General features: G+C 39.1%; 1 protein-coding gene and 1 pseudogene across 1 annotated transcript; both read right to left on the bottom strand.

Annotated features, from left to right (window-relative positions):
* Positions 1-627: 627 nt before the first annotated feature.
* TFB2M (transcription factor B2, mitochondrial) lies at positions 628-19,374 on the bottom strand. The gene is made up of 8 exons (XM_077901362.1): positions 18,977-19,374; positions 18,093-18,181; positions 15,012-15,165; positions 13,370-13,518; positions 9,581-9,670; positions 6,857-6,919; positions 3,300-3,472; positions 628-1,022 (listed from the first exon to the last, which is right to left on the bottom strand). The coding sequence occupies exons 1-8, from the start codon at positions 19,287-19,289 to the stop codon at positions 848-850; spliced, it is 1,206 nt and encodes a 401-aa protein (XP_077757488.1). The 5' UTR covers positions 19,290-19,374; the 3' UTR covers positions 628-847.
* Positions 13,613-14,983, bottom strand: LOC144315985 (prostaglandin reductase 1 pseudogene; annotated as a pseudogene).
* Positions 19,375-19,498: the final 124 nt, after the last annotated feature.

Genomic DNA, 19,498 nt, shown 5'->3' with positions numbered 1-19,498 from the left:
CCATTTTAAAATTGAAATAATTTCATTGTACAATACTTGATAATATTAATTCAACAATCTGAAAAGTAAAACAAACCACTTAAAATAATTTTAATTTACGGGATCCCTGGGTGGCGCAGCAGTTTAGAGCCTGCCTTTGGCCCAGGGCGCGATCCTGGGGATCCAGGATTGAATCCCACGTCGGGCTTCCGGTGCATGGAGTCTGCTTCTCCCTCTGCCTGTGTCTCTGCCTCTCTCTCTCTCTCTGTGTGACTATCATAAATAAATTAAAAAAGTTTAAAAAAAAATCATTTTAATTTACTTTCTAAGCTTAATAATGTACAAACTCTTGCCCTCCAGGAGGAAGCAAAACTCAACAGTGAAAGTGGAATATTTAAGTTAATATAATGTAAGATATGTGGCCAAAGGGATTTTTTTTTAAAGTAAACTCTACACCCAACATGGATGGGGCGTAAACTCACAACCCTGAGATCAAGACACATGCTCTACTGACTGAGCCAGCCAGGCGCCCTTGGCCAAAGGGATTTTTAAAAAGAAACTTCATCTGGCAATATCCTACAACTACCAGTGCGTCTACAGTAGATAGGAATTCAAAACAAAACAAATGCAATCTGATCAAATCCACAATTAACTGAAGTTTTCATTTTATTTTCTGTGAATATAATGGCAGCCACGGTTTTATCCAATTTAGGAAACTATCACCTTCAAAAGAAATTATCTGCTCAATCTGCAAAACAAGAAGAGTTATCTTCTGTTGAAAGGCTGGAAGCTTTTCAAATGTGGTTCTCTTCCATTTGTGCCATAATTTTCAAATATATCAATGGCTCAGGTATGGGCAATCAAGTTCCTACATGATCATTTCTTCCATACAATCATCCAAGAGCCACCTGCAAGATTCTCTGAAATACTCTATAGCTTCAAAAAGCTGTTTAAAGTCTTGAGGATACAGATCTGTTATTTTCATGTCTCCATCTTTCCCTATTTGCTTCAATATAGCTGCTGCATTAACTGGACTCAATAACCTGCAAAAGAAACACAAAGTAAATCTGCTTGGTTCCTTTTTATAACTGCAGTAAATATTGGTAGAGATGGCTTCTATGCCCAACTTAAGATGCTTAATTTATGGATCTATAATTAATCTTATTTGGTTTAAGAGCCTGCATAAAATATGCAGCTTTTACCATTATTTCTAAAGATTCATGGCTTACCTATCACCCAAAGAGCAAATTTGGACTTTTAACGTGTTCTCATCAAGTCTTACACAAAATTCTAGTCTACCATTGCCCTTCAAAATAATTTTTTTTAAAGATTTTATTTATCTATTCATGAGAGACACAGAGAAAGGCAGAGAGAGGCAGAGAGAGAAACAGGCTTCATGCAGGGAGCTCGACATGGGACTTGATCCCACGTCTCCAGAATCACGCCCTGGGGTAAAGGCGACTCTAAACCACTGAGCTATCCAGGCTGCCCCAAAACAATTCTTCTGCCTACCTCTTCCATCTGTTAATTCTCTTTGCAAAGCATTCTTAACTACATTTAGGTCCATGTAATACATCAGTAAGTACAAACAGCAGAAACTGGCATCCAGGAGATGTCAAAGAGGAAATAGGTTTCACCTTTTTATTTAACAATTGCTGGTGATAAATTATAAAGCAAAAAAACTGCCTTATTAATTACCCTAGCAAGAAACCATCAATGAGCCTTTGACAAGAACTTTTAGATTTTGAATGGAATCCTGCTCATAGGTATAAACATACTTTCAATTCAGAGATCGCCAAAGGAATTTTTAACATTTTTCACCATGGTTTATCATATTTACTAGGGCTGCCTTTTTTTTTTTAATTTTTTTAAGGTAGGCTCCACACAGAGCTCGAACTCACAATCCTGAAATCAAGACTTGAACTGAAATCAAGAGACACTCAACCAACTGAGCCACCCAGGTACCCCTAATTTCCTACATTCTTTTTTTTTTTTTTTTTTTAAAGACTTAAACTTATTTGAAAGAGAGGGAGAGAGAAAGCACGAGGCAGGTGGAGGGATAGAGAGAAGCAGACCCACGCTAAGCAGGGAGCCCGACATGGGGCTCGATCCCAGGACCCTGAGATCAGGACCTGAGCTGAAGGTAGATGCTTAACTGACTGAGCCACCCAGGCACCCCCCTAATTTCCTTTATCCTTGATATTTTCATTTAACACAATCAGTACCACAGGTGATAAGATAAAAAACAGATAAAATTTATTAGACTATTGCCATTCTTAACATTTACTTTTTTAATTTTATTTTTTTTAAAGATTTTATTTATTTATTCATGAGAGACACACAGAGAGAGGCAGAGACAGAGGCAGAGGGAGAAGCAGGCTCCCTGTGGGGAACCGATGTGAGACTTGATCCCAGGACCACGAGATCATGCCCTGAACTAAAGGCAGATGCTCGACCACTGAGCCACCCAGGCGCCCCTTAACATTTATTTTTATACAAATATTGTCCAATCAACAGCTCATTCAGAGTTTCACCTATTCTCTGACAGTACTTTCAAAGACATGGGCTGCTGATTCCAAAGTGCACAGCCCCACGTAAAAGTTACATAGATACCGAGTAGGCAGTAATAGCTATAATTTTTTAAAAGCTTTAGTAGAATTTGGCCCAGGACAGGAGGACTAGGGAGGTATAATAATCTGTGCCTGCTTTGATTTAGGAAATAAAACCACAAAGGATAAGCAGTGAGAAAAGGCAAGATGATGGGTATGTCACCACTGAGGCTCCTTCCATCCTGGTCACTGGCAAGCAGCTAGTTCTCCACCTAAGTTAATCCTGGCCATATACTCTGACAAAGATGAAATAACTGGTAGGCTGTTGTTTTCTCAATGGAAAAAAAATTAAGCTCAAGAGATTATACGGAAAATTGAATTTTATTTTTCTCAAAATGTGCACTGGAGAAGGAACTGTTTTGAAGAAATAGATGCATGAAAACATGGTACCTCACTCTGTTAATCATGATATACAAGATACAGAAAATGGACCTCTAACATGAAGTATAATTCTTACATTAAACTGCCACTTCTGGGATACCTGGGTGGCTCAGTGGTTGAGTGGCTGCCTTTGGCTCAGGATGTGATCCTCGAGTCCTAGGATTGAGTCCCACAACAGGCTCTCCCTGCAGGGAGCCTGCTTCTCTTCCTGCCTGTGTCCCTGCCCTCTCTTGGTGTCTTTCATTAATAAACAAAATCTTAAAAAACAAAAAACAAAACAAAAAAAAAAACACTGCCACTTTTATACTTGCTTTTATTCTTTTTACTTACTGTAAATGGTCCATTAGCTTGAAATTGCGCTTCATAAAACACTGCTTTAACATGAGAAAAAATACATCATAGTTAATAGATGTTAAATTCTCTGTAAATAAATTCTGATGAGGAGTCAGTTGAATTAAACACATGTTTTGTCCTTCGTGTTTGTTTATTTGTTCTAATGGTTTCTGGAGAGAGAAAAAAAATAAAGTGTGTTAGTCATAAATACTGCCAGAAAAAGACATAGTTCATTTACTCATTCAAACTAGCTATTTGAAAAGGCCATCACCACAGATCCTGAGTGTTCTCTGTTCTTGCTAGATGTGTCAAGAGTGCAAGGCCCTAAAACTACTCTTTACCTGGGCAGTTTTTCAGGGTTGTTTGCAGTGAGCCACCTTGGAGGATGAAATAATGGCTCCCTGCATGGCAAAGAGGAGGCTTGCTTCATATTTGCTATAAAGGAAGTGAAATCCCCTAGTGTTTCTAAGTTGCAATGCAAGGCCCAGCATGTACACCATCCAATTAAGGTACACCCTGTTACCCCATGGGATGTAGGGCAGATAAAGTCCTTCATCTAATACAGGAGTCTACCTTTGGGCAGTATCAATGAAAGAATAACAGCTAATTAACTTTGAAGCAGGGTAAAATCAGATCCCAAATATGATGCTAACACATACTGAGTTTCTTCTATGTTTGAGACACAACCCCAGATCCTAAGGATAAAAAACCATTATTGACTTATATTTTCCCTTTTTTTTTTTTTAGATTTTATTTATTGAGAGAGACAGCGAGAAAGAGCACGAGCAGGGGGAAGAGGGAGAAGCAGGTTCCCTGCTGAGCAGCTCAATCCCAGGACCCTGAGATCATGACCCAAGTCGAAGGCAGCTGCCTAACCGACTGAGCCACCCAGGCACCCCTTGACTTAACATTTTCACTTGGATATTTAAAAAACTATGGGGTTACAACTATGGTCCGTGGCCTGGCTGTTTTTGTGTAGTTGGATCTAAAATGGTTTTTACATTTGTAAAGGATTGTTAAAAATAAAACAAAACAGAACAAAACAACAAAGAATATGACAGAGACTATTAATGTGGTCTGCAAAGCATAAAACATTTGCTGTTTGGCCCTTTACTGAAAAAGCTGACCAACCTGCTCTAGTATACAGAACTCTGATTCAGAAAGTATATGCCTTGATATAAAGTTAAGATGTTTTTTTTCCTCTGAAATTATCCCTCAGAAAGCAGAGAGGCCTTCCATTTAAGTCCTCTGGAAATCTCATATAGTGGTAGTGATCCCTTATTACTTATCTAGCTATATATACACAAACACACACATATATGTACATTCACAAACATACATATTTTTAAATATATATACTGTTGTGGAAGATCTATTAGCTTAAAAAATAAACTTTCAATCAATTCCAGTTCTAGTTTTGGATGCCTGCTTGAAGGATTAATCTTTTTTCAAAAGAGGGAAGGTAATAAAATTAAAAAAATATTTAGTAATTATTAGAGAGGGAGATAACCTCAGGCATGAAGTGTCCTATGTTGTTGATAATAAGACTTTTGAAGGGGACTTTATTTTTTTTAATTAATTAATTTATTTATTCATTCATTCATTCATGAGAGACACAGAGAGAGACAGGCAGAGACACAGGCAGAGGAAGAAGCAGGCTCCATGCAGAGAGTCCAACGTGGGGCTCGATCCTGGGACCCCAGGGTCACATCTTGAGCAGAAGGCTGATGCTCAATAGCTGAGCCACTCAGGTATCCCTGAGGAGGACTTTAAAAAATGAGCTGGTAGGGGGTGCCTGGCTGGCTCAGTTGGTAGAGTGTGCAATCTTCCGGGTTGTGAGTTCAAGCTCCAGGTTGGTGACCTAAATTACTTAAAAATAAAATCTTAAAAAGAAAAATCAAGCAAGCAAGCAAGCAAGCTTGTAGGTAGTTTTGTAGTTACAGATACTTACTCGATAAATAGGGAAGAAAAAACTTTCTTGGTGTTAAATAAATGGCTATTTATATCTTTGAAAAAAATGTTCTGGGGCACCTGGGTGGCTCAAGTCAGTGAAGCATCTGCTTTGGGCTCAGGTCATGATCTTGGGAACTGGGATCAAACCCCACATTGGAGCCCTAAGTAGGGAGCCTGCTTCTTCCTCTCCCTCTGCCCCTCTCTGCTGCTCCTGCTCTCTCTCAAATAAATAAATAAAATCTTTTTTTTTTTAAAGTAAGAAAAAAAAATTTCAGTGATAAAAAGATGGCTTCCAAAAAGTGGAAAACCCCAAACAACTTGGATGGAAATAAGAATTATGTGCTCTAATGAATGATTAAATGTCTCAAGTGCCTCTGTAGCAATTATGAACATGCTGATATCAGAGATACAGGGTGGAATATCTGAATAAAATTCTCTCATGAAACATGACGTCTGGTTATCTCCTCTTCATCCCTAAAGTTTTTTTTTTTTTTTAATAAATTTTTTATTTATTTATGATAGTCACACAGAGAGAGGCAGAGACATAGGCAGAGAGAGAAGCAGGCTCCATGCACCGGGAGCCTGACGTGGGATTCGATCCCGGGTTTCCAGGATCGTGCCCTGGGCCAAAGGCAGGCGCCAAACCGCTGCGCCACCCAGGGATCCCATCCCTAAAGTTTATATATTTAATTTGGCCAAACACACCATTTTAAGCGTTAGTTCTTATAACTAAAAAAATGAGCAAGTGTCTTATACACAGGATTGTTCACTCTAGGGACATTTGTAAGTAAGTTCCTAATGGTCTTAAGGCAAAATATATTACTCTGATTCTATTCTATGAGGCTACAAAAATATGCTTATGAAGAGTGAAATAGAGCTAAAATCTCAGTGATCATAACAATGACTGATTATTAAAAAGTCAGACCATCTCTAAATTGGTCATTTCTTTTTTTTCTTTTAGTGGCAGGAGTGAGGGGGAAAAAAAAAAAAGTAAGTAGGCAAATGAGACTTCAGGCTGAACTATGCATCATTAGCATTTTATCCTGAAGTGAAACTCTGGATTATTTTTTAAAACCTAGCTACTTTATTCTGATTTTGCTATGTGTATTCCTGACATAAAGTAAATGGAGGATCACTTTATAACATTATCACTTTGGTTTTATAGAAAGAGGAAAAAAATAAACAAACAAAAGCCCCACCCTGAGGGTAAGAAACAAGACATACCTGTTGATGAACTCCATCATTATAAATAGTAATATAACAGATTTCTGAGTATAAAATTGCATCTTTAGCTCATCAAATTAGATGTACCCTAAGATCACTGTATTTTCTAAATTTGAGATGTATGTTCAAGAGATGGAAGTCAAATTCTGTTTAAGATATGACTATGCTAACTAGTATCCACTGTTTAACTAGCTGAAAATTATTACTCTTTTCCAAAATAATTTGAATTTATTAAAAGCAGTTAAGGTATGTTTAAAGAACATTTCCAAACATCCTAAAATTAAAAATCTAAGTAAATACAGAATACCAAAAAATCTTAAAGAAAATAGGATGTTCCATTTAGAGGGAAAAAGGCAAGGGTATTCATTCATTCTTACCTTATTCTTCAGATCATCCAGTCGCCCACGTTGGCCATATACGCCAAATGAGGACCAAGGCTCCTTAAGGGAAGGTAAATGAAACCAAAATATTTCTTTTAGTTCTCTTTAGTCAAAGTGCCCTAAGTTACTACTGCCTTTGAGCAACAAAATGAATCAAATCCAAGTCACTATTCTACTCGGACTTAAGAAAAACAACATGGGATAGTTAAACCATAAACTTCCCTCTTCTCTCTCCGTGCTTTAAAAAAAAAAAAAAAAAAAAGATGAGAATCAAAGGTCTATCCAGATATTGCTATTTCTCTTACTTATTTAGATAAAATGGCATCCTAATGTAATTATGCAAACAGGTCCTTAAGATAGTTTAACAGCTAAGATTTGCATATTAGGGTCACAGTCAGGTTAGGAGCCACTGGATCAACACTGACATTAATCAATGGCACAAGTCAAAACAGAGCCTTTGAAAATAAATACTGCAGAACAAAGAAAAGAGAAGATTCTCCAGAAAGCTAAAGTCCTCATGAAGCTTTATGAAGACACTAGCCAATAGCCATGAGGGGAGGAGGCCCAGATAAAAAGCCAATAGCATGAGAGATCACTGAGGTAAGAAAGGATTTTAGGGACATGGAGAACAGCAATACAAACATTACAGTATACAGGCAGGGGCAATGCTGTGAATCCTAGGGTGAAAGATTTCTGGGAAGACAGAAAAACAGTAGGAACTCGACAGATACTAAAGACAAGGAACAGAGAGCCAATCTGATAAAAAAAAAAAAAAAAAGAGAAAGCCAATCTAAGAACCTCATGTACTAGAGGAAAACAAACAGAATTGGCACAAAAGCTAAAATCAAATGGATAAACTTCTAACAACTAAGTATGCATGGGCTTAATGTGTTGCTAGACGACAGCAGTAATGGGATGACAGGGACATACACAAGGCGAATTAAGAAGTGAAACCATCAGGTCCCTAGAAGTACAAGGGCTCAGCAAATATGTAAACATACATCCAGTAAAAATTCTACTAAAATAAAAAAGTGAAAGACCAAATTATTATATGAGAGAAATAGTGTTTATCAGTTTTGTCTTCACTCTGGCCCTTTGCTATGAATATAGCAGCCATTAGTCATATGTGGCTATTGATACCTGAAACATACCTAGTCTGAATGGAAATGTGCTGTTAAGGGTAAAACACACATTGGACTTCAAAGGCCCCACACATTTAAAAAAAAGTTATGTAATAACTAATTGTAAAATACTGACTACACACTGAAATGATATATTTTTTTAAGATTTTATTTATTTATTTATGAGACAGAGAGAGAGAGAGAGAGAGAGAGAGAGAGAGAGGGGCAGAGACACAGGCAGAGAGAGAAGCAGGCTCCATGCAGGGAGACTGATATGGGACTTGACCCTGGGACCCCAGGATCACACCCTGGGCCAAAGGCAGGCACTAAACTGCTGAGCCACCCAGGGATCCCCTGAAATGATATTTTAAATCAAGAAGATTAAAAAAGACATATTAGCATTAGTTTCACCTGTTTCTTTTTTACTTTTTATAAATGTTGCTATGAAATATAGCATTACATGTAAAGTTATACGTGTGGCTCACATATTTCTATTAGCTGACTCTGATTTTGCCTAAAGAAATAAACTACGAAGGGGAATGCTCTCTAGTGAGGTTTTAAGTGGCCATTAAAAACTTAGGAAAAGAGGATGCCTGGGTGGCTCAGTGGCTGAACACCTGCCTTCGGCCCAGGGGAGTGATCCTGGAGTTCTGGGATCGAGTCCCGCATCGGGCTTCCTGCATGGAACCTGCTTCTCCCTCTGCCTGTGTCTCTGCATCTCTCTCAGTGTCTCTCATGAATAAATAAATACAATCTTAAAATAGATATAAACCTTAGGAAAAGGGCTCCTAGGTGGCTCGGATGGTTCAGTGTCTGCTTTGGGCTCCCTGGTCCGCAGGAGGGAGTCTGCTTCTCCCTGTCCCTCCCTGTTCTCATGCTCACTCTCTCACTCTCTCAAAATTAAAAAACAAAACGAAAAAGACAACTTGGGAAAAATGTCTAGTGACAAGAGAAAAAAAAAACTTATCATTATCTATTAGCTATTAAGTAAAAAAAGATAAGATACAAAATAATATAATCTCTATAACTTAAAGAAAAAAAAACATAGGAAAAATAAAAGGCTACAAATAGGCCACAAATGTCAATAGTGACACCTCTGGGTAGTGGAATTATAGTGATGAGTTTTTAAAATTCTTTTCTTCTTCCTTCCTTTCTTATGTCTCGTATTTTTACAATGAGTGTGTTATTATTTTTATAATCAGAGAAAAACATAAATATTTGTGGCAAAAATATAAGCACGAAGTTACCTTGCTCTGTTATCTTCAATAGCTGGGAAAAATAATAAAATGAATTTTTAATTTTTCTCCATTTACTGGTCACAGAAATGTAGCCTCTTTAAAAAACAAATGAAAGTTTGTTTTTTAAAAACAAAATGAAGTTCGGGGTGTGGGAGGATGGAGTAACTGGATGACGGGCATTATGAAGCACAGGTGATGGAATGAGCACTGGGTGTTCTACACAACTGATGAATCACTGAACTCTACCTCTGAAACTAATAATACACTATATGTTAATAAACTGAATTTAATTAAAATTTTAAAAAATTAAAAATAAAAACAACTTATCTCTTGCATTTAAAATTTAGAAGGATTTTACTTACCACATGCAGAAGCTTAATCTTACAGGCTACTTGCCAGAGCACACTTAATACTTGATACAAGTGTGGAGTTTCAGGACTTGCCACCAGTTTCTAGTAAAAGAAAGTAAGTTACAGGTTTATATAACTATAAGCAATAAAAATGAAATTCCGAATCTTAAAATACCTTAAGAGTATTTAAAAATTAAAGGAAATTAGAAATGCAACATCTTAAAAAAAAAAAAAAAAAAAAAAAGAAATGCAACATCTTAACCATAACTATTTCTTTTTTTTTTTTTTTACCATAACTATTTCAAAAAAGAGAAAAACTTTTTTGAACTTTCATACTAAAATACATCATCACACTTACAATGTGTGTGAAACTGATTTCCTTTAGCCATAACCCCGATCAGGGTAAAATCTCATTAAAGAAATAATGAAACCCTCTGTCTCTCTCATGAATAAATAAATAAATCTTAAAGAAAAAAAAAATAATGAAACAAAAACATAGAATTCCCATGGAGAAGCACAAGTGTGTATCAGAAGTATGTATCAGGTGGGCTATTAAATTTTGAGACAAGAATTGTTCAGGTTGACATTTGAGGGATGTGTGGTTTTCTCAGTGAATGAAAGAGCAGTACACAGAGGAAAACACGTATGAAAAGGTCCATGGTATTAGTACCAGAACATTTCCCTAGTAGCAAAGTAAAACCTGATGAAGCATTTCCAGTTTTTGTTCTTTCAATTTTTCGTGTACATAACGTATGTACAGCCTCAAGGTTCTGAGTCCCCTTCTCTTTCCATGGATCGTCACTATTTCCTTACTGAGTCTTGGTGAATAAACCACTCTTTCATTTCTTGCTCCACTATCCTAACACATAACTCTGATGTACAAGTAAACATCTATTACAATGGATTACAAGATTAATAATATGAAGCTTTCTGAGCAGCAAAGAAACAGTACTCTCCAGACTCCAGACACTACTCTCAGAAGGCCCTTCAATTTCAGAGAGTAGTCTAAAAACCCTAACTATTCCTGTGAGAGTCAATACATAAATTCAGCAAAGCTGCAGAATATAAAAATAATACACAAAAGTCAAGCATATTTCTGTATACTAACAATGAATAATCTGAAAAGTAAAATTAAGAAAACAACTTTGTTTATAATAACATTAAAAAGAATAAAATACTTAGGAACCAATGTAACCAAGGAAGGGGTGCCTGGGTGGCTCAGTGGTTGAGCATTTGCCTTTGGCTCAGGTTGTGATCCCTGGGTCCCGGGACTGAGTCCCACAGTGGACTCCCAGTGAGGAGCCTGCTTCTCCCTCTGCCTGTGTCTGCGTCTCTCTCTCTCTCTCTCTGTGTCTCTCATGAATAAATAAAATCTTAAAAAAAAAAAAATTTAACCAAGGAGGTTGAAATACTTGTACGTTGAAATACTCGTACACTTAAAACTGTAAAACGCTGATGAAAGAAACTAAACATAAATGGAGAAACAACCTATGTTCACAAACTGGAAGACTGATCAATGTTAAAATGTTTCAACATTACCCAATGTGATCTACAGAGTCAATGCAATCCATATCAAAATCCCAACGATGTTTTTTCTCACAAACAGAACAACCCATCCTAAAATTCATATGCAATCTCAAGAGACACTGAAGAACCTAATGTAATAAAATAGCCCAGAAACAGATGCTCATGTGTATAGTTAAGTGATGTTTTGACAAGGGTACCAAGGCCATTTGATGGGGAAAGAGACAGTCTTTTCAATAAAAGATGCTGGGAAGGGGATCCCTGGGTGGCGCAGGGGTTTAGCGCCTGCCTTTGGCCCAGGGCGCAATCCTGGAGACCCGGGATCGAGTCCCACATGGGGCTCCCTGCATGGAGCCTGCTTCTCCCTCTGCCTATGTCTCTGCCTCTCTCTCTCTCTCTCTGTGTGACTATCATAAATAAATAAAAATTTTTAAAAAATTTAAAAAAAAATAAAAGATGCTGGGAAAACTGGATCCTCATATGCAAAAGAACAAAGTTGGACCCTTACCCAACACCATATTAAAAAAAGTAATTCAAAATGGATCAAAGACTAGAATATAAGAGTTGAAACTATAAAACTCTTAAGAAGACAAGAAAAGCTTCATGACCTTGGATTTGACAGTGATTTCTTAGCTATGATACTAACGGGACAGGCAGCAAAAGACAAACTAGATGTCATCAAATTAACAACTTTGAGAATCAAAGGACACAATCAACAGTATAAAATGGCAACCCACAGATGGGGAGAAAAAAAATTTACAAATCAAATACCTAAGCAGGGATTAATACTGAGAATATATAAGTAACTCTTAAAACTCAACAGAAAAAAAAAAACCCAAAGAAAAGGGCAAAGGACATTCCTCCAAAGATGATATATAAATGGTGTATAAGCACATGAAAAGATGTCCAACATCATGAATCTAATCAAAACCACAATGGGATACTATCTCACAGCACTACAACAGGCACTATAAAACAACAGGGAAGAAGTGTTGGACTGAACATGGAGAAACCGGAACTCTTGTGCGTTGTTGGTGGGAATACAAAATGGTAAAAACACTACAGAAAACTGAAGAGTGGGCCCTTAAAAAATCAAAAAATAGAAAAAAAAATTTAATAGTATTGAGGTGCCTGGGTGGCTCAGGGCATTAAGCGTTTGCCTTTGGTTCAAGTCATGGTCCTAAGATCCTGGGATCAAGCCTTATATTGGGCTCCTCACTCAGCGGGGAGTGTCCTTAACTCTCTCCCTCTACCTCTCCCACCTCTCATGCTCTGTCTCTCTCTCAAAAATATATAAAATCTTAAAAAAAAAATTATTGCCATATGGTTCAGCAATTCCACTTCTGGGTAAATAGCCCAGAGTACTGAAAGCAGGGACTGGAAAAGATCTGCACACCAAATCTCACAGCAGCATCATTCACAGTAATAAAGTGGAAGCACCTCAAATGCCAACTGACAGATGAATGGATAAACAGAAGGTGGAAGGCATGTGTGCCCATGTGCATTATGTGCTTGTGTGTAAATATACGTACAGCTAGGCAATGACCTATTTTTCTACCTTAAAAACTGAAATTCTAAAAAAAAAAAAAAAAAAAAGAAAGAAAACCGTAATTGACATATGCTAGGACTTGCACGAATCACCAAAGCATTAGGCTAATTGAAGCCAGTCAGACACAAAAGTGCGACATTCCATGACTCCAACAGTGACAAAGTACCTAGAACAGTCAAACTCACAGCGATAGAAAATAGAAGAAAGTTTACCGGAGGCTCAGGGGAAGGGGAGGTAATGTTTAATTTAGTATGGAATGATAAAAATGTGCCAAGAAGGGCAGCCCTGGTGGCTCAGTGGGTTAGCGCCGCCTTCAGCCCAGGATGTGATCCTGGAGACCCGGGATCAAGGCCCACATCAGGTTCCCTGCATGGAGCCTGCTTCTCCCTCTGCCTGTGTCTCTGCCTCTCTCTCTCTGTGTCTTCCATGAATAAATAAATAAAATCTTTAAAAAAAAAAAAATGTGCCAAGAAGAGCTAGATGGTGGTAACAGTTGTGCCACAATTTGAATATACTTAATGTCACTGAACTACACACTTAAAAAGTTAAAATGGTAAATATTATGTCATGTATATTTAACCACAAAGACTAAAAAATCAAACTCAAAAATTACAGAAATTTAAAAACAATGTCATGAGCTCAAATTAAAATACAGATTAAGACCATTCAGAGAAGATCACAGCACTCTTTCAAAACAAAAACTAATCAGGTATTTGTTAATAACCTACCTCATATTCCCTTTCAGTAATAAACATATTTAGTTGTACTCGTCCATAACTATATACAGAAGTTGAGGAATATAGGTCATATAAAAGTTTCCAAAGTATCTTTTTCTCATTTTTTGCTGGGAAAATTCCAACTACTCTTAGTGGAGTATCTGTTAGGAATACAAGCAAAAATATTTGAATTAAAACTTTTTTCCTAAAATCACATTTTATTGAGTCAAACTAAGTTTTTTCTTTTTTAGATAATGAAGGTAACATACATTTTTTATTAAATGGTTAAAAAGAAATTAAGTCATCATCCAAATGATGTCTAGATTCCATGTGCCATTTTTTTTCATGCTTTCACTATTGTTTTTCCCAAATTATCTCCTTTCAGCATTCCCATAAATGCAGCTGGCATGTTTTCAAATCCTTCAATGATGTATTCGTGGTACTGGATTTTACCCTCTATGACCCATGTCAGCAAAAAAAGCCTTTCAATCTGGCGGACCTCTCCTTGCCAGCGATAAACGATGAACCCTTCCAAGCATAGCTGCTGATAGATAATATTCTCTTGGGGTGGGCCTGGGGGAAGTGGGCGAGTACTATTATAACTCATGATGGCCCCACAAATAGAAATTCTTCCAAATTTCTTCATCTGGGGAATAACAATGTTTGAAAACTTTCCACCTACATTATCAAAGTAACAATCATAACCATCAGAAAAGGCTTTTTTCAGTTTCTTCCAAAGACTCCACGGTTTTGTAGTTAAAAGCAACATCATATCCAAGCTTTTTAAGGTACCCAACCTTTTCATCAGACCCTGCTGCTCCAACAACTTTGCAGCCCTTGAGCTCAGCAATCTGCCCCACCACAGAGCCCACTGCCCCTGCTGCTGCATTAACCACCCTTGAAGGGTGTTTCTCCACCCTTCACATCACAGATGTCAAGGAGGCCAAAGTAGGCCATTAGACCTGTCATGCCAATTGTTCCCAGAGCCAAAGACCCTGGTACCGTGTCTGGCCACTCTGCAGGCAGCTTTCCAGATCTTTCCCATCAGAAATACAGTGCAATGTCCAGCCTGGAGAAGCCACTACCACAGTTCCTGCTGGGAAGGCTGAGTTTTTATTTTTCACAACTCTGGCCACTTGCTGCCCTATCATCATATCACCCTCCTTCAACCTTTTGGCTGCCACTCTCATGTTAAGGATCCACAGTAAGGAACAAAGCTTCCAGCAGGACCTCTCCATTTTTTAAGGACAGGAGTTCAATTGTCTTTAACTCAAAGTTACTATGTATGAGTAGGGCTGCCTTCAAAGTGCTTCTTCAGAATCCAGCTCTTAGCATGAACCATCCTGAAGTTCAAAGAGTCCACAGGTTCCACTACAGAGAAAGAGGAGGAGGTTGGGGTTGTCGAGTCAAACGTTAACAAACTATATTAAGTCAATTAAAACTAAGCCTGGGCATCTTTCCTTGATAGGCACATGGCTTCTGTGGAGCTGCTCTGACCCTGGCTATGTGAGAGGAAAGCCAGTCAAGTGAAGAGCGCCCACCCAATAAACTGCATCATCTATACAGGATGCGGATCCATTCGGTAGACAAGCTGTACTGCTGGAGAAAGCTGGCAAATTATAAGCTATTTGCTGCAGTGAGTGACAAAAATTACCTTCTGACCAAGGAACTGCTGCTATTCCCAAATGCTGAAAAAGTGTTTCTGAAATCATAATGGGTGGTTTTACTATTCCAAAATTTCTAGGATCCATTTTAAAGAAGTCACAGTAGATCACTTCTAGTTCTCCATCCACCTTTTTTCGCAGGGACTAAAGAGATAAAGAGATAACGTGTTCAAAATTGTCAGTTATGCATACTTTGTACCAATTCAAAAATCTACTTTAAGATATTTACCCCAAAATTTAAGAGTTAAGAGAAATTAATGCCTGAAAAGTGATGAAAATACGCTACTACTAAGAAAAAGCCCAAAAAAACAAAAAAGCCTTCAACCAATTCTTATTCTTTTGCTATCTCTATATCGATGGCTTCAATTGTTCAAAAAGTGTCCACACACTAATCCGATTGCTTAATGGAAGCTGCCTGGGTGACTGGCAGCGATTCTAAGATCACATCTGGGCCCAGGCAGAGAGCTGCAACCTGTCTGCAGGTAGTGGCAAAATGCTTCATAGAAGAGGAAAACAATAAAAATATTAAAGTGAAAGGCAGACAGTCCTTTTTTTTTTTTACTAGAAGAGTTTAAGGAGTCCTTTCCCAAATGAACGTGGCTATACTCATTGTGTAGATCACCTTCTATTTTCCCCTGGGTTTTTCATTTCTGTTTTCTAAAGACAGAAGCACTATAGAGGGAAAGCTCCTTGTCTGCTGGAAGAGGTCTGATATACCTCAATCTTTTCGCTGCCCCAATGTGCTCATTCTGCCGTAGCACTGGAGATCTCAGTAGTGAGAGCAAGGTCAGCTACAGACTCCATAAAACTTAATTTGAAGTTGTAAAAAAAATCAAATAGAAGAGGGCACAATGTGACTTGATATGCATTTTGAGGTTCTCATGCACAGAAAATTCTATTGGTATACATCAAGGTTTCAAGAATTTGCAATTTAAACTCATGAAATAAAAACCCTAATTATTCTTAAGTGTTTGATTTCAATCTAAATATTACTCTATTTCTAAATCTAGTAAATTCTAATAATCATTTTTGTGAAGATCCTTAAGAAAGACTAGGGAAGGAACATACTGGGGTAGAAATCAAATATTTTTGACCCTGTTAATTTTGAGATGCCTATTGGGTGAACCAAGTGGCAATGCCAGGTGAGAATCTGTAGGCCTAAATTGGGAGGTCAGTGCAGTGGTCCAGGCTAAAGACATACATTGGTGAGGACTTGGCTTGTTGAAGGTTATTAAACCCAGGGGTGCAGATGAGGCCCCCTAGGGAGAAGCACAGAAGGCCTGAGGATTGAATAACTCCAGAGTCCACAAGAAGCTGAAAATAAGCCAACAATGTAAAGAAAGCCAGAGTGTGGCATTATGACAGAGAAAAAGAACACTCACTTGATGTATATCTTTTTTCTTTAAAGGATTTTTTATTATTATTATTATTTGAGAGAAAGAGAGAGAGCACGTACAGGGGGAGGGGGAGGGCGGTAGCAGAGGGAGAGGTAGAAGCAGATCCCCGTCGTCCGTCCCCCCCCCCCCCCCCCCCCCCGCAGGGAGCCCAAGGGGCGGGGGGGGGGGGGGGGGGGGGAGGGACTGGATCTCAGGACCCTGAGATAAGAGTTGAGCCTAAGGCAGACATTTAACTGACTGAGCAACCCAGGTGCCCCTCACTTAATGTGTATCTTAAAAACATATTATACTGAAATTCTTACAAATTGTTCTACGTATAGCAATAAAATAACCTCACGGGTTACTCAAGAGTCATATTTTTAAATATAATAATGATTAAATTATTATGACTTATATTTTAATAGTCTATTAAATTATCATGACTATTAAAATATAACAGTCATAATAGTATTATGACTATTAAAATATAATAGTCATAATAAATATGATTAATATTTAATCTTAAACTAAGAAAAGCTAATGAATTTTGTTTGATAGGAGTGTAAGAGGAATGCATACATTAAGACTTTGTTATGCACATTTTTTGCTTTTGTAATGTCACATACCATGCTATAATGATAATAATGATATGACAGCCAGAATTCTAAAATAATTCAATTCTAGGGGTAGCCTGGGTGGCTCAGCGGTTTAGCGCCGCCTTCAGCTCCAGGGTGTGATCCTGGAGACCCTGGATCGAGTCCCACTTCAGGTTCCCTGCATGGAGCCTGCTTCTCCCTTTGCCTGTATCTCTGTCTCTGTCTCTCTCTGTGTGTCTCTCATGAATAAAGTCTTTAAAAAAAAAAATAATTCAATTCTACAATAGTGAAATCACAGTTAAAAACTTGATTGCATTTAGGATTCAAACAGTACAATTTATCTTATTTAATTTAAATAGCAACAAGAGGGGCTCCTGGGTGGCATAGTTGGTTAGCATCCCACTCTTGTTTATGTCTCAGGTCAGGATCTCAGGGTCATGAGATTGAGCCCCATGTCAGGCTCCACACTCAGCAGGGAGTTGGCCTGTGATTCTCTCTCTACCTCCCCATCTACCCCTTCCCCTGTCACCCCTGCTCGCTTGCTCTCTCTAAAATAAATAAAGGCTTTAAAATAAAAATAAATTGCAGTAAGATCGTATACAAGTGGGTATTAAGGTCTCTAGTTTATGTATGAAAAAACCAAAGTCAAGCAGGTTAAGTTACTTAATTTCCACTTCACTGTTAAGTGAAGCTGTCTGCTATAACGTAGCAGATTTCACTAAAAAAACCCATTTGGATAATGTTTTCACTACATGCAACTGTATCTGACTATACGGAACCTTTCTTGCCTCTGAAACACTAAATCCAGAGTTAATGAAGTCCCATTAACCTAGATTCTATGTTGAGGAAACAGAGGCATCCCAGGGAACAAATCTCAGAACTCAATCTTTCAGTTCAATCTTTCAGTCAGTCATTCAACAAGCATTGACACTACCATACTTACTGGACTAATGTTCCAGTCACTGGGGATAACAATATATTTATAGCATGATCCTCAAAAGTGATTCTATAAAAGTAAACTGTGTTCTTAATTTTCACTTTCCTACATATTCAAAGATAGCTGACTGAGCAACAAATTATTTTTAGAAACAAAGGATACCTGCAAATGTGGAAGAAAAGTTCTGTTACTTTCAAGGGCAATCACTTTGGCCTTGCTTTTAAGTAATGCTTCAGTCAGAATCCCAGGACCTAGTGTTATTAACAGAACAAAAAGATTTATTTGCAAAAGAAAAAAAAAAATTCTTTGAATATCGACTAAAGCAGACATTTTACCTGTATTACCTAATTTTGATCCTCACAACATCCTCAAAGTAGATATCACACTGCTATTGACATGTAAGAAAACCGGGGATTGGATAAAACCAGTGGACTCCAACATCACAACTAAGTGCTGCTGTGCTGCTTGGCTTTGAATCCACCGTGTCCAAGCCAAGCCAAGCCAAGCCAAGCCTGCCTGTGTTCTTAATCACAATGTTTCACTAGGTCTCAGCAAAACAAAGATGCCTTTAGCATACCACGCATAGGCGGGCTACACAGAAACTTTAACCATGAAAGATACTGCCAAATCGAAACAGAACTGACTCGTGACACCCAGTGCTGCTTTAAGTAAGTATTTTTCAGTTTGGGGAGTGCTAGGCTCTTGACCTTCGAGTTCTAAGTTCGAGCCCCACGCGGGGTAGAGAGATTACTTAAAATCTCCCCCCCAAAAAATGTCTTTTTCAGAACGTCTATCTATACATCTTACATTCTCTAGGAGGAGTATGTAAAAATACAGGTTCTTGCCAGGGGTGCGGGGGGGTGGAGCGGGGGTCGTGCAAGTATCTGGAGGAGTCGGCAAAATCCAGGAGCAGGCGGAGCGCCGCAGACATCGCTCCCGCGTGGGGATCCCAACAGACCGCCCACCTGCTCCCGGGCGCCGTCGGGGGGGTGGGGGGGGTCGGCAGGAGTGACTGTATCCAGGAAGCGCAGCCCCGACGCACTCACCTGGATTGCACTCCAGCAGGAGCTTGTCGGGGGTTTTCCTTTCGTTCTCCAGGATATGCGCCAAGGTCGTGGCCAGTTTCGGACTGGTGATGTAGCTCCTGGGCTCTGAGCGGCACCTGGGGAACCAGGACGGTGAGTCCTTGAAGCCCTCCGTGGGCACCAGCTGCGGGTGGAGGTCAGACAGGGCCCGGCGGTGCCCGGGGCACACGCCCGTCCGCCTCGCCGCTCCCGGCCCCAGAACGCAAAAGCGCCCCGCGCCGGCCAAGGCTGAGAGCGCCAGGCGCGGGGACAGCCCCGCCGCGGGGACCGACATCCTCACTCTCCGAGGTCTGCGCCAGCGTAACGGGCGAGCGTCACATCGCGGGCGAGCTCCGTGCAGAGCCCCCACCCCCACCCCCACGTGCCGCTGGTCCCCACCACCCTACTAGGCCCCGCGCGACTAGACGCCGCACACTGCGCATGCGAACGGTCCCCCTTCCTGCCACTTCCCTCACTTCCGCTTCCGTCCGGGCGAGCCGCCCC

The sequence above is a fragment of the Canis aureus genome, chromosome 6 (assembly GCF_053574225.1).
Source record: "Canis aureus isolate CA01 chromosome 6, VMU_Caureus_v.1.0, whole genome shotgun sequence".
Taxonomy (NCBI): Eukaryota; Metazoa; Chordata; class Mammalia; order Carnivora; family Canidae; genus Canis; species Canis aureus.
Note: the sequence above shows the minus strand (reverse complement) of the source record. Positions and strands in the feature narration are given on the sequence as shown.

Coding starts and splice junctions, on each gene's coding strand:
- TFB2M (XM_077901362.1), bottom strand. CDS start 19,289: ATGTCGGTCCCCGCGGCGGGGCTGTCCCCGCGCCTGGCGCTCTCAGCC. Junction 18,182..18,976: donor CCTGCTGGAGTGCAATCCAG/GTGAGTGCGTCG, acceptor TAATAACACTAG/GTCCTGGGATTCTGACTGAA. Junction 13,519..15,011: donor AGCAGTTCCTTGGTCAGAAG/GTAATTTTTGTC, acceptor TATTCCTAACAG/ATACTCCACTAAGAGTAGTT.